This window comes from Amphiprion ocellaris, chromosome 10 (assembly GCF_022539595.1).
Source record: "Amphiprion ocellaris isolate individual 3 ecotype Okinawa chromosome 10, ASM2253959v1, whole genome shotgun sequence".
Lineage (NCBI taxonomy): Eukaryota > Metazoa > Chordata > Actinopteri > Pomacentridae > Amphiprion > Amphiprion ocellaris.
This window is the reverse complement of record NC_072775.1, coordinates 8,561,383-8,587,301: the sequence shown is the minus strand read 5'-3', so window position 1 is coordinate 8,587,301 and position 25,919 is coordinate 8,561,383. Positions and strand designations below refer to the sequence as shown.

Genomic DNA, 25,919 nt, shown 5'->3' with positions numbered 1-25,919 from the left:
AAGCTGATCTGTTTTTAATTTGCAATGTAAAACTATCATATCAAATGAGACCAGAACAAAAACCACTGAGTTAGTAGCACAACTTTACTCAACATTTAAGCCACATATCTCATGTTCCATTTTGCTTTCTATCGTGGTAAAGATCTTTTTTATTTTGCAATTTATGTATAATCTAAGCACCTAAACTGACTTCTGCGTAATGGAACTTTAACCCTTCTGTTGTTTTCATTTATGGGCACCAAAAAATACTGTTTCCTTGTCTAAAAAAAAAGTCCAAAAATTCAGCAAAAAAATCCCCCAAATTTCTGAAAATTTGCAAAACCGTCAGGAAGAAAATTCCAGTAATTCCTTAATAGTTTCCCCTAAAAGTTTTATTTTTAAAAAATCCCCCACATTTGGCAAGAAAATTCTTAATATTTTCAAAAAATGAGTAAAAATCTTCAAAAAAATCCTAAAAATATCTAAAATGATTACATATATATCAGTAAAACTTCTAATATTTTCTTTAAGAACATTCACATAAAAATCAACCAAAATCCAACAAATTTCGCTGGATTTTGGTTGATTTTTATGTGAATGTTCTTAAGAAACATTTTTAACATTTGTTATTTTCCACCAAAAAATGTTCAAAGATTATCCCAAAAATATTGAAAATGTGGACATCAGAAGTTCCACTGTGAAAATATATTTTTTTCCCACATTTTCAAACTTTAAAATGGGTCAATTTTGACCCGCAGGACGACACAAGGGTTAAGAAAAGGCATTAATAAACAGTTTAAATAAGCACAGAAGCATATAAGGACCACTAGAATAAATACAAATAAAACATACAGAGCAGAAAACTGACTTATTAAACCCTAAAGACTGGTTTGTACAATATCTCCTGATGCTCATATCAATCTATTGAATGGAGAAATACTGGTTGCACTGTAGCAATATCCACTATTCAGCTTGTCCTGTTTCAGTTTGATTGAAAGAGTAATTCTTTCCATTTAAAGATATAAACAATGTCAATCAGATCTTCTATTGTGGGTATTTCTGCTCTGAACCACTTCCTAGTGACAACTTTCCTGCCAGCTGCACTTACAATATGTAGTAGATATCTAACATTACAAGCAACCTTATCTGATGGCCTGCTGTTGCAATACAAGCCCTGTAGTTTACATTTAATGTCCAGAGTGATTTTTGCCAAATCCTATGACCCTCCTGCAGGAAAAATATCACTACAAGGCAGGTTTGTTTAATAGTCTCTGCAGAATAAACATGCTGGAAGTTACTTCAGCCAGAAAAAGCTTCCTTATGCGTGTGTTTCATTTTGAAAGCCCCCTGTGTAACACGTTAAAAGCATTTTTTAAGCCTTTTGACAGTTTTAGCATCCTTGTGCAGGCTGGGAGTCACCACCAGAGGGCGCTGGCTGCTCATCACTGCAGCTCTCCGCCACAAACTTGAGCTTCACTCCACAACCTCTATTCTGATATTTTCATGCCCTCCATTCAGAGGTTATGAAACACTGGAACCAATGCTTCTGTTTCTCTGTGAAATGGTGTCTTCATGTTAAACTCACAGGGCAAAAAGAACAGAAAGAAAGAAAGAAAGAAAGAAAGAAAGAAAGAAAGAAAGAAAGAAAGAAAGAAAGAAAGAAAGAAAATGTGAGAATATGGCAATACTCCAAGGCTTTCTGAGTTATTTAATATAGTGTGTGAGTCAAGTGTGGATTTATCGCATGTCAACAGGTTTACTACAATATCTTTATGAATAACTTTCAATTTTACTGAATTGTATATATAATATTTTAGAAGAATCTTTCTCTAAAAACGGCATGTGGTGTTTGGTTATAGGCGGCCATGTTGATTTTAGGCCTGAAAACGGCAAAAATGTCAACCATGATACAGAAAGTCCCGCAATTATATATTGACCCTCCTGTTTCTCTATGAAATGGTGTCTTCACATTACACTCATAGGACAAAAAGAACAGAGAGGTGGCAGAGAAAGAAAGAAAGAAAGAAAAAAAGAAAGTGAGAATGTGTGAGGAGAGAAAAGAGATGATCAGAGCAGTGAAAAGAGTTTAATGCTGTAGAACAGTCGATCCAACACACAGCTGGAGGCCGAACAAAACCCTCTGAGGATGATTAGGCACTGAGGCAATAATAGATATCTGTGTGTTGCTACCGACAGAGGCAGAATGAGACACTTTGGAGTGTAGACTAAAATAAAAGTCATTTTTCATGTGTGCATTTTGTGCAGCTAAAGCAAAATATAGCTGTGAGATTAGTATTTATATGTTTGAATAAGTCAGACTCAGTTTTCCCTTTAATAGACTTTATTAAAGATCCTTTTCAAGATGGTATGATTCTGTTAAAGTGCCTACTGAAAACCTCTTGGGAAACGTCTTACAGTCGGCTTCATCAAAAACCAGACTGGTACAAGAGTCATTGGCCACATACAGCACACAGACTACCTTAAATATGATTTATGCAGTTGTGCCATTCACATATGGTCCCTATTTACCGTAAATACTTTAATATAATACACATCCATTTACAATGGAAGAAAGAAAGGTGAACATTGTGCAAAGACACCAACAGGAACTTTTATATAAGATATTCCATTGAGCTCCTGTAACACTGAGAATACAAGTAATATGTATTACAATTAATATATACTATATTACAGTAAATGCATTAGGATTCAGACGGATACAACAATACTTTCTTCCCAGTCTCAAGAGGAGAGTACATTCTCACATCCTTGTGCTTCTCGCTAAAATAAAAGACCGCCACTACGGCCGGAGGATTATATAGACTTCATTCTTAATCTCATCAGAAGGCCGATCAGTCATCTCAAAACATTCAGTCAAAAAGACTCACAATCACAGAAAGAAACGCACAATAGAAATTGCATCGCAGTCGAAGGTCTATAGGTAACATTTTACAAACACCTATACTCTATAAGAAGTTATACACGAAGGATGATGGATTGTTCTGTTCCCAATTCTCTTTCTTTGGCTGACAAAATCACTATAAATAAACTTTACTCAGTTCCTCTGATTACATTTACAAATGTATTACCATGTAATACACATAAAGATGCATTTACAATAAAATACCTGAATCTGCAAACAGTGGAAACGCAATAAATATTAGTTCTTCTATAATCAAATATTAATATTCTAACAGTGTTATAAACACACATGGGTATCACATGATTGCATGGAACAAACAACGAGCCAGCGTTTTACAAGTTAAAGGTCGTCACAGACTCCTCAGGTCTGAAGACGTTTCAAATCTTAATCTAATCTTCTAGGAGGGGAAATATTGCAGACTGTAGCTCTTTTGCAGGCGGTTTACTAAATCCTCACACACTTGGCACCTATGCTGTGCACATTAGCTTATTTTTAACACAGTGCTAGCCTAAAAACACATGACAGGATACACTCTGTGTGCTACATGCACACCTGCACACAAACACTGCTTCGGGGGCTTTGGACACTGGTTCAGAACTAATGGGTCGGTGCACTGAGATTAAATATGCGTACAGCTGAAAGCACCTGGGATTCAACTGTGTGTAGCAAACGTATGATACAGCAGAATGACTCGATGATGCTTGTTATATTTTGATCTGTGCTTTTTTCCCCCTTTTAAGTGTTTTTAACAAATTCTCACACACACACACACACTCGCTCACACATTAAAAGACGAAACACACCAGACGGAAACCAGATCTCTCACACATTACAAGGTTCCACAGCTCAGACGTACATTACATCATATTTGTTGTATCAGATACTGTTTATATATTTTATCTATAGAAGGAACTCTAAGGGTTAGAGTCTCTCTCGCTGTTAGTTTCTCTGGAAACATTTAGAATGCTTCAGGCAAAGACGTGTCCTATCATTTCTCTGTCTGCAGCACTGTGAATGTTTCACCTCGATGGTGTTTGCCTGTGAAATACAACAGATAAAAGACTGCGGGTGGACAGGTTTACAGATCGTGACCGAGCCTCTCGATCTCATCGATGAGGAAGTCGATATCGGACTGGGTGGCCGCAGAATTAGAGACGACCATTCGGAAGAAGTTGACTTTGGTGCCCTGAGGCTGGTAGCCCACCATGGTGGTCCCAGACTCCATCATCATAGCTTTGATCTTTGGCGCCACCTGGTGAAATCAAAAACAGTAATTTAGAGCCGGACATTAAATGCAAATAACAGTAATTCATTTAAATGTAAGTTAGAGGTTATGCGAGAAGAAAAAGTAAAAGATGCTGGGAGTCGTACCCTGTGGAGTTTTTCTCGTCTCTCGTCACCGTCTGGCATTCCTCTCAGGCTGGGTGGGATGTACCAGAAGCAGACGTTGGTGTGTTGGGGCTGCACACAGAAATACACACAATGAATTAACACACACCTCGGACGTTTTTTATTTACATCACACAAAATGAAAGATAAGAAATACCAATTCTTTTTGTTAACTAGGCCCCCAAATGTGTTTTCTTAAAGGTCCCATATAGTGACAGTTATTGTTTGTTGTGTTTTGTGGTTGTTATGAACTCGACACTGCCTGCATCTGAGATTGACAATCATAGATGCAGGGAGCTCATTCTTCCTGAAGGGGGCAGCAACAGCAGCAGCAACTCACTGGTTTCAGAGCCATTTAAAACAGCCTCAAAACCATAAATTAATACGTTCAAATTAACCACTTCTGCAGTATTTTGAGCTGCTGGGACATGTGAGATTCTGAGTAATGTGCTGAAAAGATTCACAATATGGAGCCTTTAAACATAATATTGAATAAACCAGTCAAAATAAGAGTTAGAGGAAGCTCACCACTCCATCAAACACCATCTCATATCCCTCCCTGTTCTTGATCTTGTTGTACAGGTACTGAGACAGGTCCAGACACTTGTCAATGTGCTGCTCAAACCCGATGGTGCCCTGCAGGGGAAAGAGTCAGTCAGGCAATAATTACAATAAGGAACATTGAGCGTGGCGCTGTAACATTTGGTTTAAAGACATTTTTATATCTTGGCTAAAGAACAATTTCCCTCCATCTCACCTTGGCTTTCCACATGAGCCAGAACTTAAAGATGTCGACGTGTCGGCCACACTGGATGGCTTTGTCCCCCGTGTCGTAGGTGACATCGTACTGTTTGTCTGGTTGGAACAGGTAGCCGGCGCACATGGAGTTACAGCCTGCTAGGATTCCCTGCAGATAAACACAAACTGCTAATAGAAGTTTCACTGAGAGCAAATACTGTGAAAGGTTGATGATATAAACAGGTAATGTAGATATCAAATAAATAATATAAATTAAATAATCTTGAAATAAGCTGAAATTATCCAGGTTCAGTGCATGCCAGAATATAAAGCTAAAGCCTTAAAATAGTGAGTTGTAAAGGCTTATGTCAGAAAGTTTATATATGTGTGTGTGTGTGTGTGTGTGTGTGTGTGTGTGTGTGTGTGTGTGTGTGTGTGTGTGTGTGTGTGTGTGTGCTTGTATTAATTAGGTTGTGGGGACAGAAATCTGTTAAGTCACATATTAGGGATAAATCTTTTATTTAGGGAGAAAAAAGTCTCAATAACACAAGAGACAGAATTTTAATTTCAAAGTATGTTTAAGGTAAGTTAAGGTTGATAATAAGTTTCAGCAAGTAGTGGTTGTTTCCATGAAATGAATGTAAGTCTCTATGACAGGAGTATTCATCTAAAACTCTAAGAGGTCCAGTCACAGAAAATTTTTTAAAGCAAAGGTCCAGAACATCATAATGTCTAACTTGAATTAGTGTGATATATGTTGATGTAACCTAGTAATTTTATTAACATCTGCATGTAATCAATAACTGACCATCATATCAAATAAATTCAGTACGGTTCAAAAACGTTTTGACAACATTTATTAATAAATAACTTTTGATATAACTACATCTTAAAATAAGTTGCAGAACTGAAAAAATAATGACTGAAGAACCTGAACCAGCTTATATACATCTTTAACAATACCTAAATCTCAGAAAATGTAAACAATTGAACTTTTTTACATTTTTTCCCTGTCTTACATCACTCCCCTTATAACCCCTGTGGCTTAATGGGAGAACTGAGCTGCCAGTATTTTGAATCGTGGCCTGAATGGTGTCAGGGTCGTGCTCAAACACATTTGGAACTCACTGGTGAGTCTGGAACCATATTTAGTGAAGGTTATGTTCATAGTTGACAAAGCTGCCTCACAGCTTGAGCCAAACATGGTCAGCATGTGACCACAGTCTGTCCTCTCTCGTCTGTCCCTCGTCTCTCGTTTTCTGAAAGCAGAGCTGCGATGTTTAGCGCCTGCAATGCAGAGACTTCATTGGCTGAATAGGGTCACTTGGGATGGCTGAATTCATATCTAATTGGTCTGTGTGTTTCTTGAGCTGATAAACTCATGCCATAAACACTGGAAAAGCTGTGCCCATCAACTATAAAATCCCATTACAATTTACTGATTACAGGTCCGGGTCCGTATAAGACGGCATCTAGGTCCAGATGTGGACTGCGGTTTGCCATTTAGTGACCCCTGATCTATAATGCCTTTGAAAGTGAGGATTAGTGTTTTCTGTACCTTCTCTCTGACCAGGATTGCTGAACACTGTAGCGGGACGCCCATCATCTTGTGAGGGTTCCATGTGACAGAGTTGGCCCTGCAAAATGCAATACGTACGTTAAAACACTGATGCCGCTTCATTAAAAGCTTTTTTTAAAATGCAATCTGTTCCCATGTGCTGACCTCTCAACTCCACTGAGCTTATGGCGATGCTGCCTGGACATCAGCAGTCCACCGCCCCACGCACCCTGAGGAGAGGAAACAGCAGCGTTACAGAAAGGTGTGCAGCCACTATCCAATAACTGATCCGGTGTCAGCTACTCACATCGACGTGGAGCCACAAGTTGTATTTCTCACAGATGTCAGCGATCTCATTGATGGGGTCAAATGCGCCGTACACGGTTGAGCCGGCGGTGGCGTTCACAAACAGCGGCATGTAACCCTGCAGAATTAACACACAGCCGAAGCACAACATCTCGGTGAGAGACGTAAAATACTGAAACAGCAAACGCAAGAAAGACTAATTGACAGAGAGACACCAACCTTCTGTTTAGCATCGATGATTTTGGCCTCGAGATCTGCAGGAATGACTCTCCCTCTGAAAATGAGAGCATCATGGCATCATTATGGCTATTTTATACAGTGTTTTTGTACATTGTCTGTACTGATAGTGGCTTTAAATGACAACAATAAATCTACTACAAACCTCTCATCTGTGCTCAGCAGGATCACGTTTTCAGTGCCGAAGCCCAGAGCCGCTCCGGCTTTCTTTATGGAGTAGTGGCTCTGTGGGGACAAATATTTCATCTGTCAGTGAAATAACAGCTACATTTGAAGCAATGGACTTCAGATTTGTCTTGCTTTCTGCCAAGATGACTAAAATTATTTCAATACAAAAGCAGATTTAATAAGGGCAAGAAGAATCCATGAAAATGTCCATTGTCCTCATTTCAATAAGCCTTACTGTTTATTACCCGACTTCAATGAATCTAAAGTCAATGAAGCATAGAATCGACTTTATTAGATATGTGGGGTCACGTACATGTTCAGATGTGAAGAGGACGAGACGGGGGGCAGCAGACATGCCCTTGGTCTTCACCTCAGGGAAATACTTGTAACGTGCAATCATCACACTGTACATGTTGGAGATAGCACCACCTATCAAACAGAAATTAACACATCAGCACCCTGGACAGCAGCACGCACACACTATTAACGCCAAAAGTAAAATTACAGTCCGTTAGATATCGTTCTTGTGGGATTGAATTGATTCTGTGAATTTTACACCAACCTGGCGAAAACAGTCCATCTCCTTCTCCACCTGGCCAACCGATCATCTCTCTCATTTTCTTCAGGGTCAGCTGCTCCATCAAGACGAACACTGGAGCGATCTCATAGGTGAACCTGGCAATCATATCACAAATGTGTCATTCAGAATTGCTATGACGTTTGTTGAATAACAGGAGATTCTCATACACCAACATTTGCGGATTAGAGACACAGCAGTACACACACACACACACACAGTTGATGATTTTTTCATTAGCCTTTCAATAATTCCATCCACGGAGCACAAAGTGGAGCTTGTGCTGACTGGGCTAATTAAAAAGTGTCTGATAGGAGTCAACCAGCAAACATTCATATTCAAATGCCTTCTAAAATCACTCAGTAGTTTAATTAAAGCACACAAAGCTCTGATGGCTATCTGTCAATCCTGCCAATCTTGGTGGCGACTCTGAATGAGGCTGATTTGATGGCTGAGAGAACACTAATGTGTACGAATGTGTGAGTGTGACAGAAAGACAAGGAGGGAGAGTGTTTTAAAGAGATAAGAGCCTCGGTTGGCCCCCAAAAACACAGAAACTCAGGAAGCTCATGTCTATGAATTTCATTATTTCATTAAAAGAATGTCAAGACAAAGGATGAAAAAAAACTAAATGTGATCTTCACGACACCAGAAGAATGATTCTGGAGACGAGCTGGATATGTGAATGACCTCTTTGTCAGTTATTAAGAGATGAAAAGCTTGGCAGTCCCCTGGACAACAAAGGAACAAAACTCCCAGAGAAGCGAAAGTAGGTTAAAGACATCACTGAACTCTTATACTGAGGCCTGAGCTTTTGCTCTCTTTGCTAACTGACAAGCCATCTCAGCAGCTCCTATACACCCCCTCAGGACTGATCCCTGTTTACCCTGCTTCTAATGAGGCCAGTTACACAACCCTCCTCCACTTCTACCACGATAGCTCCACCACCACCTAAAACAACAATAGCATTAAATCCGCTCCTCTTCAGTTCCTCCCTGTTTTCTTCATAAGTACATATCTAAATGAGGACAGCAGCATTTTGTAGTTTGGAGAGAAAGGAGGGGAGATAAAGGCAGCGAGGAGAGGGAGGTATAGGGAGACAATGCACTGAAGGAAACTGTGACAGAGGACAACAAAGGGAGAGGAGGAGGACGATATGGATGCAGCATGTGCATAGAAAAGCCTACAGAGAAGAAAAAGGACAAAACAAAGCACACAGAAATGGCTGGAAATAGGTGGATAAAAGAAAAGTGAAAGACACAGTTGAGGACAGAGAGAATATGAATTAAAAGCAGCGTGATGAGAAAAATCTGAAGAAAAAGACATTTTCTTCCTGCTGAGGGCTGGATTTGATTAGAACATTAGCCTCTAAGTCAGTACACCAGAACGTATTATGACTTCTGGGTTTTTACTAAGATCTGCAACAACAAAGAATAAAATCGCAAACAGGACAAAATGTCTCATTTTACAGCCTCTCACAGGTCTAATTTCATAAGTATAGAGTCCTTTGATACGACTGAATTATGGTTTATATAAGGCAGACAAATATATCTAATGTCATGGATATCTCACTTTTCTTTTCTCTTAAAACTGATCCCTACCACAGAATAAAAAGGGACACAACCAGTGCACCTTTTTAAAATTCTCCTTCTCTCAGAGTCATTTCACGCTGTAATGACAATAATGGTGATCATTATCACAATCAGAGCCAATCATTGGTCTTTTCAGGGTGAAAATTACCCCTCAGTCACCTGCCTGTCTCCAGGGACAGCCCCTAAATGCCCTTATTATCATCATCAAGGGCACTCAATGTGTGCGAGTCTGTGTCTGGATGTGTATATGTGTGTGTGGCTGTATGTGACTAACCCTCTGACCCCCAACCACACTCTCCTCTCAGCCCCTCAAAGGAGCACTGAGTCAGTCTGTATCCACAGGGACAATAGAGCCGGAATGAGCACTCCGCAGGGAGCTGCAGCAGCCAGTTTCCACAATGTAACAGGGTTTTCTGTGCCGCCGGAGGACATTGTGTGTCAGTGTGGGGCCCAGCTGGCCTATCTGCTAAGACCAGCTCACAATGAGCCTGCAGTCAATGGACTGGAAACCCTAGCTGCTGTATGTGGGACAGCCAGAGCTGGTGTGTGAACGTGGGCGTGTGTGTCATTATGGAAGTGTGTGCAAGCGAGTGCGGGAAGTCAATGGCCCTGTCTCTGGGGGCGTTCTTCCAACCAGGAGATGAGATGGGAAAGTTTTTCTAAGACAGAGGGGGGGTTTCCTAAGCTAATGTTTTAAGGAATTGGATAAATTAAGCATCTCAGTTTTCTTCTAGCTTTGGGTTTATTATCATTACACTTAATCTTTTCTTTACTAGCCAGATTGGAGAGAAGATAGAGGCCGCAGGAGTTGGAGAATAGCTTGTACATATGGTCTGGAGTGTATTGTCTTCTGCCTACTGTTTATTCTGTGTTTTACTGCACGTTCTGTTGTCTTTGTAATTACATGTTACCTTGTATTATGAAACTCTAAGATGTCAGCAACTCCCTAAGTAACTTTCACCAAGCCAAACCCTCGCAGATACTTTAAATAACTGATCCTGCATTGGAATTTTGTTTGCTGTTGAGCGACATTTCTTGTCTTCTATCTAGGACAAAACTGTCTTGAATCTCAAGACTTCTGCTGTTATTGATGTCTTGATATGTCTTTCTCATACATATGAGAGCTGATACAAAATGTTGATTCATTAATTGTTATTTATTATTGTTTTTGTCTGTCACAGATGACCAAAATTCCTTGTTTTCAGCTTCTACAATCTGATCATTCAGCTCATCCTCATGTTATGTAACAGGAAATTGATTAGTTTTTGACATTGGACTGTGGGCCAGACAAAATAGGACGATTATGAATGTCACCTTGTAGGAAAGGGTGATGGGAAATTGACATTAAATGATTATCAATTCAACGTGAAAGTAACTGGCAGACCAAATGATTATTAGCTGCAACAATGCTATGAATAAGCATTAAAATATAATCACAAATGTGTATTGTGCAATGATCTCTTCACTTTGACGAAATCAAATTTCAATGACAGATTTATTCATCAAACCACTGAAAGTGTTTTGACAGAACTGTAAATATTAGGCTGGTTTACTCCCAGTGAAAACGCTTATGTGTGCAATCTTGTGTGTGTGATCTGTATTCTGACATGGTACAGCAGTCTTCGCATCATGTTCCTCATTCTGTTTCAGTGATCATAAGACAGTCATGTCTTATTCACAGCATGTGTGTGTCAGAGTTTGTGTGTGCGTGTGTGTGTGTGTGTGTGTGTGTATCCGTGTTGCGAACGTGTGAAGTTGATGTGGTTCATGCCCTCTATCAGACTGGGCCACCATGTAACTGTGACCTGAGATCAATATGCAATCTAACCACCCCTGGGGCTCGGCTTGCCTCCGATATACAGTACAGCTGCTCGCCATCTGTCAATACACAGTCTCTACAGGATGAAGCAAACAATTTATATAACTGTCCTCAGAGACTGTGGTGACTCAGGGGAACACCATGAGCACTTCCGCTATACCAATATATGATAACGACTGGAGGCTATTTCCAGTGGCCTACAAACAGGAAATCTCAGCTGTCTTGTTGTGACGTATCGAGGTGTTTCCTCTTCACATGGTGTGCAAAAGCAAGGAGATCAGACTTACATGTTGGTGTTAGCGGTGGAGGTGAGCCACTCTCCAGCCAGACCGATGATGTCCAGACCAGAGGATAACTGGTTGAAGAAGCGTGGGTGACCTAAACATGAAAAAAAAAAAAACATGCTGTCTTATTAAAAAGGAAGACTGCTATGTATGTCTGCATTGTCCTGGTGTGGTATTAACAGACCTTTAGTATATAAAATCAACATAATCCACAAAAAGCTGTTCTTCATTTCAGTGTTAAAACTCATTCAGACTTCATTCTGTGTTGCCCTGATCAGCCATGATACCTGAGGGATCTGACACAGCACTGCTCAGTGTGCCATAATTACATTGGTAAGGGCTATATGACAGCCAGTTAGACTCTAAGGAGCATGAACACACAGGCCTGGAGGTTGTATGCAGTCATGGATGGAAGTGCGCTGCGGATGTGGTGTTATATGATTCACATAAACAGAGTCATGATAAAGATTTTCAATACAAATAATAAGAACAAAGAACGAAATGGGGTTATGCTGAACAAGGATCGTAGATTTCAGCACCGCGGACAGCTCCTCCAGTCCTCTCAAACTAGACAAATCAACCACAAAATATTCTAAAAAGAACGAAAAAAATGGTGTAGATTTGTAGACAACTGCGTGATATATGAAACCCGAGGGACAGTTTGAGCGTTGTCGCTTTTAACAGCTTGAAACAGCTCGTGTTAGGATCCCCTCAGGCGACACTTGCTTTAATAAGTCGAGGGGAAAGAAAAGGAGCATGTCAACTGAATTACCAAGAGGACAATAAATAAGGGAGTCATCTTAACAGACCGCACGCTATCTAGTGTACAATAAATACATAAACATTAATTTCAAAGTGATAAAGTTGACTACAATATATCATTATATTGTGTTAAAATTCACAGATATACCACGGAAGATGTAAATATCGGAAAATAACGGAGCTCTAATATCACAGGTAGCATGATGTGCTATATTAAAGTATACAACTGCCGTCACCTGTTATCTGAAAGATTAAAATGCGCATTCATTTGCCGTTTAAAACAACACACGACATCATATGAATTATTCAAATAGCCACAGCTTGGGTTTTAAATCCCGTTTTCTCCCTCTTTCTGTAACAGACCACAGCTCGGTGTTGCAGGTGAAGTGAGGCCTACCTGTCCGGACGCCATATTTGAGGGTGTCCCTGCAGTCCACCAGGATCTGCTCCAGGGACTCCGGCTGGTCGGACAGCTCCAGGTTGAAGCCCTCCATCCCCTCCAGGAGCTGGTGAGGGTGGTGGAAGTCCAGCACCTTGGTGGAGCGGTCGAAAGTCTTCTTGACGTAGTTCGTGAGGATGTCGACCACCTCCAGCAGGAACTGTATGGTGGGCTCCTCGCCATTTTTGGCCGGCAGCAGGTCTAAGACGAGGCGACAATTCGTAAGTTTGTTTGACTGATTTAAATAATTAAATATGTGAGCGTGTCAATGAGTAGAGTTTATAACGCTTTGGGAGTCATTACTGAGCCCAGTTTTATCTTTAATTATAACCATTTTTGGTGACCTATATCTGTTATGCTATTATTTCTCATTGAATAAGGTAGCTAACATCAATAAGCTAACGGCGGCCATCTAAGCCTCCTTAGTTAAAGCTCCATATAAGGTCAAAAATGAACGTTGCTTGACTTCTGTCAGAACATTAACTATTTAAAGCAAAAGGCATCACTCCTTTATTTCACATGTACAAATACATTTTAAAAAAACAACCAGGCAAATACATTTTGGCACTTTTTATTTTTTAAAATTAGGTTCAACTGAATTTCTTACCATTTTGGAAACTTATATCTGCTATGCTATTTTTTTCTGATTGAAAAAGGTAGCTAACGTCAGCAAGCTAAAGGCGGCCATCTTAGCCTCCTCGGTTAAAACTCCATATATGGTCAAAAATGAACGTTGCTTGACTTAAAGCAAAAATGCATCACTGCTTTATTTTACATGTACAAATAAATGAATGAACAACCCAGCAAATACATTTTTGGCACTTTTGAATTTTTTTTAAACCAGGTTAGACTGAATTTTCTTACCATTTTGGTTTGGTTCTCATTCTGGTTGTAAAATAAAGCTAATATTTACCAGCTAATGGAAGCCATCTTAGCTAGGTTAGTTACAGCTCCATATATGGTCAAAAATTAAAGTGAAAACATCACATAACGAATATTAGTTTAACTTCTTAAAGCAAAACAGAATAGATCTTTATTGTCATTGTTATAGACCCGCGAAAGGCAGTTTAGCAGGTGTTGGAATTAGCAGCATTGATAAAAGAACAAAAAGACATTACAGGGGGAAAAAAAGCTAAATGCTTTACTGCTTTAATTTACATAAACAAATGAATGTATAATCAACCCAACCCAATAGTCTACACGTTTTTGACACTAGCAACCCCCCAACCATTTTTCTTTTCTAGACATGGGCCAATATGTTAGCTAATATAGCTGCAAATAAAATCCTCAATCTCTTGAAAGTTTATTTTCATTAGGTGTAAGGACGTTACAAATGTTGTGGCCTATACTTTTGAGAAAGAAAATAAGAAAAATAGAGGTAGCAATTAAGCAAAACAAAGATATGCTATTAAAAAATCTGGCAACAAGGGTACAAGCAAAAATATGATGAAAAGTGGTGGAATACTATATGACATGTAGATGCTAAAACGGTGATATTTTTACAGATTTAAGTATTGTATAACTCTCCGATTTTTGGGTCAAACATTGTAAAAAAACACACCAGCATTAACAAAATACGAGTTTGCTATGTGTACATTATTTACAGTTTTGGCCTCAGTTTTATGGTTGACATGTAAATTAATACTTGTTTCTGTGATTTACTTGTTACAGTCTGACAGTAACTAAACTCCAAAGATCTGTAAAATAACAGTAAAGTGTTCCAAAAAGTACATCTGTTAACAAACTTTAAAAAAACAAAACAAAACAGTATAGCCTGCTTTTCTGCAAATATGTAAGTAGATTTCAAGGTGGGAGATGCAATATTTGGGACCACCAGACTTCCTGCTAAAGATAGATAGATAGATAGATAGATAGATAGATAGATAGATAGATAGATAGATAGATAGATAGATAGATAGATAGATAGATAGATAGATAGATAGATAGATAGATAGATAGATAGATAGATAGATAGATAGATAGATAGATAGATAGATACTTTATTAATCCCGAGGGAAATTCAAGATCCCTCTAGTGTTCAAACAAAACCTGCATCCATGTCTGAAAATGTTTATTAAATCTGAAATTTAGTGTCTATAATGTACAGTTCCAGTCATGCATTTGAATAACGGCAAAAAGGTAATTATTATGCAGCCATGGGTCTAAGTGTTCAGAATGCTCAGTGAGGATGGAGTCCACAGAGTAGTACAGGTGTATCAGCCCTCACCTCTAGCGAACAGGTTGGAGAAGTCGGTCTCGGTGTGTCGGAAACGCACGTCCCTGTCACTGTTGTCGCATGAGAGCAGGTTCTTCTGCCCGGCGAGCCTCCCCTTCTCATCCAGACTGTTGTTCTTCTGCAGGAACCCTAAAGTGTTACAGGGCGACGAGAACGAGTTATCCCCGAACACCTCCATCCCCCTCACAGACACAAAAACCAAGCGAAATGGAAAAATGCGAGAACGAAAAATAATGGATTTCCAAACGGTCTGTGCTGTCTAAAGTCAGCTTTTGCTGGCCTGATTGTTTGATTTGAGCTGCTTCTCCACTGGAGGCCAAACTTATACGAGTTCAGGCTAAATGAGGGCGTGTTGGGTGCCAGCCTCACCCCGTGATCTCACAGCCCCACCCCGGGGAGGAGGCAGCCCTGACCGGCTGAGTGGGCAGCACAGCCCGCGGTGATGACCCACACAGCCGGTAGATACACTCCATAAAGAAGGGTTGATGAGGGACGCAGAGCCCTGAAGCAGTTTGTCTCTGCAAGGCCCTGTCTAGTCTCAGTTTTTTTTCTTTTTGCATAGAGGCCTTCCTTATCAGCGGAATAATACGTGCGCGTAATTATGCGTAAAACACGTGGAAGTCACACACCTTTGTTATCTGCAACAGCATAAAGTAAAACGTCTCGTTTATTCCATAGCATCTTGCTCATTAAGATCTAAATGACAAATTCATAATCAATACGTGAGACTGTCCAGCTGCCTCGTAGAAATGTTTCCACTCCATTTCCATTCAACTCCATTAAAATGTCATTTAACCAATTAAAATCTAATGGTCAATTTCTAAAAATGGCGATGCTGGAATTCTTCAGTCCTTTATATGATTTGTGCAGCAACGAAAACGGTCGATAATGTGTCGTTTGAACAGATGCAGTAGCCTACATCATCTCCACTTGCAAGAAAATATTATCCATACGTTCTATTATTTTGAGGAAGAAGCAGATTCCTTGAAATGATGGAGAAATCAACAGTTTTTACTCAAAAAATAATCAGATGGGATATGAAAACACTCGGTTTTTTCCAAGTTATTTCAGGCCTGGCTCTGTTTTATATTTCCAGGCTTGTCTTGAGGCTTTTTTCTCCTGGTGGTGAAATGGAAAAGACATGATGGGTTCAGGGGGGCTGATCCGGGTCTCCCATCACCAGACCTACAGGCTAATGTCCACTGACCTTTAGAAGATGAAAACGCACAGTGACAGTGGAGGATGGCCCTGCTTTAACAGCCTCTATCATGGCCTGTTTCAGAAGGCCTCAAAATGATGCGTAAAATATGGATACAACAAACAGAGCTGCGAGCTCATACATTGTAAAAAGAAAAAGTGGCAAAAAATCAGTTACAATGGGTTTTAGGAGACATGTCAAAAAAGAAATATGGTCCCAAAAAAAGCGTTTACAAGAAGGCAAAACTGTGCCCAGACAGAACTTACCACAAATCTTCATCCCCAGTTTCCGTGTGCATCCGTGCATCCACGCATATTCGTAGGCTAAAACAGAATGAACGTTTGAGTTTGTGCGCTGCAGGCCGCGGAAAAAATGTGGAGAGGCGGTTTGATGGAGCACAGAGAGCACAGAGAGAAGAAGCGTGATGCGGACGGCTCTTGGCCAGGTGTGAGATTCTCATACCTATTTGGGTTTTTTTTTGGAAATAATCGGATTGTTTGTTGACCAATAATTATGTCCACTTTCTTTTTAATGTACCCAAACGCCCTCTGATCACAAAGGGATGAATCTTTTCCGTTTTGAGTTCAATCAATAGGGACAGACAGTGGCCCCGGCACGGCAAATCCACGCCGGCTCACACACACCCAGCCAAGGGGCGGACTGGAATTAACACCCGTGAAATGAGCTCACGGAGGAGGGCAGGAATTAATTGAGTGAAACACAGTATGTGGCTGGAGCGAGCTGGTAATGTCTGAGGCCCGGAAGTCCGTAGCAGGGCTCGAAGCAGAAACTTATAGAATAGTGCATCTCATATATAAATATACACACCATGCACACACACACACACGCACACACACGCACACACACACACACACACACACACACACACACACACACACACACACACACACACACACACACACACACACACACACACACACACACACACACACACACACACACACACACACACACACACACACACGCTGTTGCGCGTGTGGACATGCGTGAGCGGAGATGGAAGCCGGAGGGAATAAAGAGCAGAGCTGCGAGGGCACCTGATGGAAAACTTTCAAAAAACAAAACAACAAAAAAACAAGTATTTAAATTTACTGAGGCAATCTCATTCCGAGAGAAACAGCTCGAGGCGCCGAGGCCAAGGCACGAACACGCACGCACACGCACATGCACACGCACGCACAGACACCGCAAGCCGCCAGGCGTGAGATGGAGCGTGGCAGAGAGATAATGGCAACATCCAGCAGCAGTATACGAGCAGGTCAGACAAAACAAACATCTTTTTTAATGGAGCTTTTTTTTCCTTGGCACAAATTCACATTTTAAAATAAGTTGGGGGGATATTTATTTTTTTTTTTTTAAAGAAATGTTTATGGACACCCAAGGGCCACAGATAAAAGAAAATAATTTTATTCGATACAAACAGTTCATATAGCATCTATTTGTTCTCCGTCCTCTATAAGGAGCTGTAGTCATTTCCCTTTAACGTTTGGCTGAAGACAAAAACCTGTAATTATTTCCCTGCGTTGCTCTGCAGATGGCTGCTCAAGTGTACTCTAATGGAGTCGATTTTGTGTATGCGACAAAGCCTTAAAATGATTAATTAACCCATAGGTTAATGCACTTTAAAAAAAAAACATTGTAAAAACAATTCTCGAAGAGCAGCTAAAACATTATGGGGAGTTGGATATGATGTATTATTGCAGAAGTTAATAATAAATATGGTCGAAATCTTAGAATCACGATAGAATGAGCGCAGAGGAAGGAAAATATAAATTTTCTCTAAGGAATAATGCGTAATTTAATATCAGTAAAATGCTCTTGGGTCATTCTAAATACTCGAGCTTTTAATGGCGCATGCTTTCTTGCAGGTCCGCTGCTCGGCGCGCACTGCTGATCCTCCAGACAGCGACAGGCAGCTGTGATGGCTCTGTTTTTAACCGGAATGATTAACGACGGAGCCCACACAGCAAATGGCCCGGGCGAGACTCGCTTTTATCAGACAGGGAAGGAGGAGAGAGACACAGAGAGAGAGGGGGGGGGGGGGGGGGGGGGGGGGGGGGGGGGGGGGGGGGGGGGGGGGGGGCAGACAGAGGCGTGTTGGGGGGTGAATTGGGTTTAAGGCTTTGTGCTGGCAGCTGATCGCACTGCAGAAGTGTCTCTGAGCAAGGCACAGTGGGGCTGTTCTGTAAGCACAGTCCGGAGAGGGACAGCCTTAACGAGAGTTTACCCCTCGGGTAAGTGGATAGTGGATCATTAACAGAGAGAGGAGTGTGAGGACCTACTTCCGGACGGAGGTCTTAAATTAGCCGAGTTGGGGTCCTGGTCCCCGCCGGTGGCTCTCGGTTCAGACGTGGCCATCAGTCCTCTGTTGTCGGATGTCCAGCAGGGAAATAATTCAGCTGCAAACAAAACGGCCAAGTGTTATGAGAGCCTATAGGTGGAATTCAGGTCAGATTGAAAACATAAATTTGGAGTAACTGCCTTCGGTTTAACTGGCAGGCCTGAGTTTGATCAGAAAATGATGATAGCTGTTGTGCGTAGCGAGGAGCGCTTCATCCCCAAAGGGCAGAGCAGAGACGCACAATTTGGAGCCAATTGCGCACGACGCACATAGAATAGGCTCCTTTTGGAAATACTAAAATACAAATATAGGTGTCAGAAATTTTCATGACTATTTCTTGCTTTTAATTAGCCTTTAAATCCCTCTGCATCTGACACTTGATTCCCGAAAACAAGCTGAATAATAACATAAAAAGTCATTGTCAGTGAGCTGGATGTATAAGAAATACGGTTCATTCTTCCAGTGAGTTTTTGTGGGTTATTAAAGCCAAATTATGTTAGATATGAGTCCAGACTATTAAAATCTTTGAGATTTATGTCCTAGTTCTAACAGGAAGAATAAAACACACATTACATTTACCACTGGCAAGTTGATTGAGGTTATTAGAAAAAATAATATGTTTCACAGGTGGTTTTAAGCAACAAATAATACATAACGTGCAACGATATTGTCCATTCACCTATTGACTCCGCAATCGACATTTCAGTTAAGTTACGCTTTGAACAAGAATATTCCACACCATCATTACTCAATGTCACCGTGACACGAGATACACACTGAATCAAAGTGATGAAACCCTTCTTACTCTTTGTCACTCATCCTAGACGAATTTATTTCAAACGACGCGGAGAATTTTGTTTTTAGTTTTCATTCACATTCTTTTTTTCTCCAAAAAGCTTCGATGGTCTGGGAAAAAGACGTGCGTAAAACGACCACCCGTTTAAAATAAGAATCCCGCCTATACAGCTGAAATAAAAGGAAGGCTGCATCTTACCGGCTCACAGGTTGTCGAGTCCAGACAAAGTACAACTAAATTGCCACCCAAAGGCGCGACAAGAAACAGTCCAGTGGCGACGACGGCGGAATATCAGCAGAGCGCACTAATAAAATCCCATCCAGCGGCGCGCAACTGACCCTTTTCTCCCTCAAGAATATATTTTTTTTAATTCGTTATTTATATCTCAGGCTCCGGCTGCCCATTGGTCTCTTCAGGCAGGCATGAGTCACAGCCTTGCCTCCCCTTCTGACGACTAATGAAGCTTCCCTGAGTGCCACTGACAGCCACAATCCACTTTAAGAAGCCCAAAAAAAGCAAAGGGAAAAACACCAGTGACGTATTCCCACCCACCCACCTACCCATCTACCCCTCCTTCTGCGCCTGTGTGTCTCCAGGTGTTGGTGGGTGGGTGTCACAGGATGGAGGGTGAACACTTGAATGTGAAATGTGGTTCTGAGTTGGTTACATAGGAATTGACCTTGGGATGAAAAATAGGGTTCAAAAACACAGTTATGGGGTTTAAGCAACAGCAGAATATCCAAACTATGTCTTTATGTGTTGGTTGATTAGGTTTATGGAGACCTGTGGATTATTTATTTCAGAATAGAGACGTTTCTTATAAGAGAGCAGGAAACACCATCCATCCATCCACACAATGCCCATAATATTCACCTTCATGAGATGACAGCTCCGCATGCATCATAATTTTTGACCTGCACCTGTTTTTTTCTTTCATAACCTTGACACAGACAATAACAGTGAGACATCAAAGCCTGGCGGGCATTGACTTTAGTGTCCTCGCTGTCATCTTCATGCATGTGTCCTGGTCCGCTGAATGGCCAGAGACCAGCCATTATGTTCATTCAGCCACTGCAAATTACACAGCCTCTATCAGATGGCGGCCATACTTCACAAAAGATAAGCTCTGCCATGTGATAATAACTCAAAGCATCATACGGGGCTGATAGCGTTCCACCAGGCTGGATCAGCTGTGTGTGTGGTGCGCTGTAAATCACAAAAAATGTGCTTGACGATCAGATGAAAAGATGCATCCTCTTTCTAACAAGATCGTTACCGTTCATGAGTTAATAATGTAGATTTGTTCGATTACATTACAGCCTTTTATTTGTGTCAATGAATTAACACATCATTTAAGAATTCTTCTGTTTTGAAAGTGTTTTGTAAAACTTTGCAGAAAACTGATTTGATAGTGCAGAAAAGAGCAAATTTTGTTTGGGTCAGTCAAGGAAAATGTCAAAACAATATGAATGTTGCTTTTAAAACGCTGCAGATGAAGAGAGCTGGCAGCAATGATGGAATGAAAACACTCCAGTCTTACCACAAATGGTGGGAAAATGTGAAGGAAAATGGCATTTATATGTTTTTTCATTTTTAATACATTTATTTGTGAAATGTCAGTCTCTTCAAAGCAAAGGGGGAAACTACAAACATTTCCCCTCATTATCCAAATGTTAAAATTGAGTTGATGCAACATTCAGGAAAAAGACAGTTAAACTCTAAATGAAAAATTATGATGAATGAGAGGTTTTTCTGCCAAAAGCTTAAACCTGGGTCATAGCAAACAGATTGTGAACAAGGTTAGCATGTCAAATGTATTACTATCCCATCTTTTTTGGCAGTCTGTCCTTTAGCTGTTTTTGTCTCCACTAACTGTTGAGGGAAACATCTGGCTCTTTAGCTGCTAAATGCTCCACCATGTTTATCATCTAGTAGCTAACTGTGCTTGTCTGTATTTTGAACCGGGAACGTTGTGATTGCTTGGTGTTTTAGAGCCTTTTTTTCTGAAAACAGCTGCCTATTGTAGCCAAAATGCATGCTATGAGCACGGTGAGACTGAACTGAAGCAGTAAATTTACAGGCTAGACATTTAAACAATGAATTGAAACTTTAAAAAAAAAAAAAAAAAAAAAAAAAAAAAAAAAAATATATATATATATATATATATATATATATATATATATATATAAATAAAAATTCCTTAAAGCTGAGTGGTTCATCATAAATTGGAATGCATCTTTAGTTTAACACTGTCAGTGTTTCCACTTTGGCATTTGATACTTTTTATTGTATAATTTTGCATGACTATAGGCACTTTAGATTGAATTGTTGCATATTCAGACACAGATGTTTGTTATTCTTTTTTTTGCATTATAAACCATATTTATGTGGAATAAACTAACACTGAATAAATCTTCAGTGATTACAGAATAATGTTTCTCATGATATGAAGCATTAAGTTTCAGAGATGGACATGACACTGTTAAAACTTACATCCCACATTTTCTTATGCAGCTCCACAGATGATGAAATTTATATACACACAGCTTTGAAGTTTATGTTTTCAGGAAACAAAGGCATCAGCTTAGTCAACAATAAATATTTTATTTGCAGGTAAAATATGAAAGAATGTATAATTGTGAATGTAAATGTCACACTGTCTACAAAATGCACTGTGACTGAGTACAGTAGCATTGTCTATTAAAATACATACAATATTTCAAAAGTAACAAGATTATATTGTGAGAGGTCTCAGACGCAGCCCCTGCTGGACTGGTACGGCAGTTTTAGGGGGAAATGTGAGAAGGAGGGCACGGCTTGTGTCTGTTCACCTGATTTTTGTCTTCATCATCATCTGATGATGAAGAAGAGCAAGATGAAGACGAGCAGCTAGAGTTACAGAATGACTCCTCATCACTGTCAGAGTTATCGTCTTTGTCGTCCTCATCATTACTGTCTTCGTCTTCTTCTTCTTCATCCTCATCACTGCTCTGCTCTGCCTCTTGCTCTAATGGGAAAAGGCACAACTCAAATTCAGTGTGTAATCTGGGATTTGCAGCCCGAGTGTTTGTGTTTGTAGTAAGTCAACGTCAACTGTCACCTTCCAGCAGTTTCTTCTGGATCAGCAGGAGGAACTCAGAGGCCACAGGGTTGTCTGGTTCATAGACGAGGACTGGAATGAACAGAGAAGATGGAGCATTAACTGACTTCACAGGCGGCTAATTCACTGACAGACAGACAAGCAGCTGACGGATGCAGGATACGTACTCGTCTGACAAAGTTTAGTGGCCTGCTGAAAGTCCTTCTCCTTTACAGCTCTGAGGAACTGAAACCAAACATTTTCATTTCAAGTGTATTCAGGCTGACTAAAAGTGAAACCAAGCACGTTTATGCATTTGAAACACACACAGAAGAAACAACGACAGCATGGAGTGTGGAATCACTGAAAACGATCAATCTCTTTACCTCCATTTTCAGCTCCACTGGAGCTTTAAGGTCTTCATCCTCAACATCCTCTTCCTTGGTCTGCTCTTCCTCCTCATATGTGTTATGCGTGGGGAGAGGTTCAGCTGGTGGAGGAGCATGTGTTGTTCCACCTGGCAACCGTTATAATATTATCATCGTTTATTTCCCTCCTACTTGTCTTGCTTTGCATCCTATTCTTTACTGACTTACCAGCTGCTGATGAGTCCTGGGGCTCCTTCAGGTCTTTCATTTTCAGCTCTTCATTAGTCGACTGTGTTTGATCTTCAATCCTGAAAGCACATCTAATATAATATGTATAAACTGTGTGTCGGGTATATTTCATTGGTTTTATCACCTACTGTGAGAATTGTGAGCACAGACCTTGAGTTATGCTGGTGGATTCCTTTGGAGCACGCTCTATATGAGAACCACAGACAGCTGTTTGTTGGCACAGTGGATATTCATCATTTATTATGTATGAACTAAACAAGCTAAAACTGTCCTGTGATATGATGTGAAACATTAAACTTTTGGATGCATGATAAGAAATTAACACAGATGGCCAAGAGCATCTCAAGATTATAATCAATTCTGATCGAGACTAAGTTTGAATAAAACCAATACTGGCTAGAATTGAGGACAAAATTAACTTGCAGATGTTCACTTTCCAGAGACAGTGTTTTAGCTGTTGGTGTACTCAGTCCATCTCCTCTGCTTCTGTCATTTAGTGACAGATGTGTGTGACTTTTTAAGCTTCCCAGAATTATTTTGGCAAATTTAATAAGCATGCAGACATTAATTTATGTATTTATGTGCTGGTGGAGAATGATTAACACCGCAGCTATCTAAAGAACTCTCTGTATGTAGTCGAATAAGCTGTCATCGTGCTAATTTAACTGGGCAGCTAGTTAGCTAGCGTGAATTAGCAGTTAGCTGTAGCTAACGTTACGTACGCAGCGAGGATTCATTAGCTTCATTAGCTGGCTATGGTTTGTGGGCGAAGGTTAGCGAATGTTAGCAAGCCACGCGTTACTCACCTGCTCATTGAGAAACTGTATGTCCTACTCTATGAAATTCCGACAGTTTCTTGCAGGTTTTACAGTTTTATCGTCAGTTGGCGAACAGCTGACAGACGATAGTTGCTGCGTATCAGGGAGGTAAACAGTCGTTACCATAGCAACGCAGCAACGCTTTGTGGTCTTCATTGTTGTCGGAAATTTAGCAATTACATGCAAAAAGCGGGTCAAGGACAGTTTAAATTTTGTCCCATGGCTTTTAGAGAGTATCGACGGTAGAGACAGTGTGTTGTATGTGGGTGTTTTTCTTTTCAGATGACTAAAAGGAGTTTCTTACCTATACATTTTCCCATATTATACAGGTTTTACAAAAGGTTTTCAGCTTAGATACCAATATTAATATTCTGCTGTCTGTTTGATCCTCAGTTTTCCACAATTCTGCGAAATTGTTTTGTCTGCTTGATTTAATAATCAAAACAACCACCAAAAATCTATTGAATGCACGAAAAACTATAACATTCAACCATTTTAAGGCTTCATTCTCAGTCCTTCTCACACATAACTGTTCCTGTCCACCTTCCATGTCAGCCATATTTCATCCAATAAGTAGCTGTAACTGCTACATTAGCTGCGCATACATCGAAAGAGCTGCCCTCAGTCTTGAATCTGTGTGTCGGTGTGTGTGTTGTGTGAGATGTGTGAGGATGGAGGTACTGTGTGTGTGTGGTTGGTTAATAGGTTCAGGTCTCCTCAGCACTTGGCTGCAGTGTTTCACGGTTGTCTTATAATTTCAGGAAGAGACTGACAGGCCCAACTCTCAGACATCTCACAGAGCTTAAATTAGCACATGACTGACAGCAATGTTCACTTTGTGCCTGAGTTTGAAGCATTGTTTAGAGAAGGTGAAGTGAGATTGGACTGTTAAATGTGTGCGCCTTCTCTCCATCACCAACACACACTCTCTCTGTCACACACACAAACACATCAATTAGTCAGTGCAATGAAGTTGCTCGGACTGAGCGCTCCCTCAGGACCCCTCTCCTGCACACAGACATGCCAGTGAACCGTGCAGATGTGTGTTTTTAGCGTGTATGTGTGCATGCCCGAGTGTAGACTGTGTGGGTTTTTTGTGGGTGTAGCAGTGGAGAGGAAGAAATCGGTCATTTCTAGTGAAAAGTTGGTGTAGTCACTGCATAGTTACGAGAACAAGTAAAGTAACAGTCAAGAGCGAATACAGTATATATCCAATATACACTGCCTGGCCAAAAAATAAATAAAAAATCACCACCAGGATTTAACTAAGCAAACAGTTAAGAGCGTTCCATTGTATAATTACTGCAGGGATGAATATGTTTCAGCTGCAACAGCTTATTTAACCCTAGCTGATGCTGTGAGGAGCTTCTCATTTCTTAAACAACCATGTTGGAAGACATATTCTGTGGTCATGGAAAGGATGTTAATCTGTTTCAGAAGGGTCAAATCATTGACCTGCATCAAGCAAAGAAAACAACTAAGGAGATTTATGAAACTACTAAAATCAGGTTAAGAATCGTCCAACGCATTATTAAGACCTGGAGGATAGTGGTGAACCATCATCTTCGAGGAACAAATGTGGTCTGATGAGTCCAGATTTACCCTGTTCCAAAGTGATGGGGGCATCAGGGTAAGAAGAGAGGAGGATGAAGTGATGCACTCATCATGTCTAGTGTCTACCAGCCTGTGGGGGTTAATGTTATGATCTGGGGTTGGTCAGGTTCAGCAATGTTATGTTCCCAAAGAATGAGGTCAGCTGACTACCTGAATACACTGAATGACCAGGTCTTTCCATCAATGGAGTTTTTCTTCTCTGATGGCATGGACATGTTCCAGGATGACGATGCCAGGATTCATGGGGCTCACATTGTGAATGAGTGGATCAGGGAGCATGAGATGGATTGTCCTCCACAGAGTCCAGACCTCAGCCCCACTGAGAATCTTTGGGATGTTCTGGAGAAGACTTTGTGCATCAGTCCGACTCTCCCATCATTAGTATAAGAGCTTGGTGAAACATTTATGCATCTCTGGACAGAAATACA

The 25,919-nt window shown here is 40.5% G+C and overlaps 2 protein-coding genes across 6 annotated transcripts; both read right to left on the bottom strand.

Annotated features, from left to right (window-relative positions):
• Positions 1-2,302: 2,302 nt before the first annotated feature.
• Positions 2,303-19,831, bottom strand: LOC111588076 (glutamate decarboxylase 1). 2 transcript variants are annotated; one of them, XM_023298210.3, is made up of 17 exons: positions 19,562-19,831; positions 18,509-18,625; positions 16,472-16,528; positions 14,999-15,136; positions 12,730-12,972; positions 11,574-11,664; positions 7,861-7,973; positions 7,612-7,727; positions 7,276-7,355; positions 7,113-7,167; positions 6,895-7,011; positions 6,753-6,817; positions 6,588-6,666; positions 5,049-5,198; positions 4,820-4,927; positions 4,274-4,363; positions 2,303-4,154 (listed from the first exon to the last, which is right to left on the bottom strand). In XM_023298210.3, the coding sequence occupies exons 2-17, from the start codon at positions 18,582-18,584 to the stop codon at positions 3,981-3,983; spliced, it is 1,752 nt and encodes a 583-aa protein (XP_023153978.2). In that variant the 5' UTR covers positions 18,585-18,625; positions 19,562-19,831; the 3' UTR covers positions 2,303-3,980. The 2 variants fall into 2 exon arrangements, with proteins under 2 accessions (XP_023153978.2, XP_023153979.2); XM_023298211.3 differs by lacking the exon at positions 16,472-16,528.
• A 2,116-nt stretch (positions 19,832-21,947) lies between these two features.
• On the bottom strand, positions 21,948-25,159 carry erich2 (glutamate-rich 2). 4 transcript variants are annotated; one of them, XM_023298212.3, is made up of 7 exons: positions 23,866-25,159; positions 23,210-23,266; positions 23,039-23,130; positions 22,829-22,959; positions 22,631-22,688; positions 22,464-22,535; positions 21,948-22,370 (listed from the first exon to the last, which is right to left on the bottom strand). In XM_023298212.3, the coding sequence occupies exons 1-7, from the start codon at positions 23,871-23,873 to the stop codon at positions 22,150-22,152; spliced, it is 639 nt and encodes a 212-aa protein (XP_023153980.1). In that variant the 5' UTR covers positions 23,874-25,159; the 3' UTR covers positions 21,948-22,149. The 4 variants fall into 4 exon arrangements, with proteins under 4 accessions (XP_023153980.1, XP_023153981.1, XP_023153982.1 ...); XM_023298213.3 differs by having other exon boundaries at positions 23,039-23,118; positions 23,866-25,157; XM_023298214.3 differs by having other exon boundaries at positions 23,210-23,245; positions 23,866-25,148.
• Between the last annotated feature and the right edge of the window lie 760 nt (positions 25,160-25,919).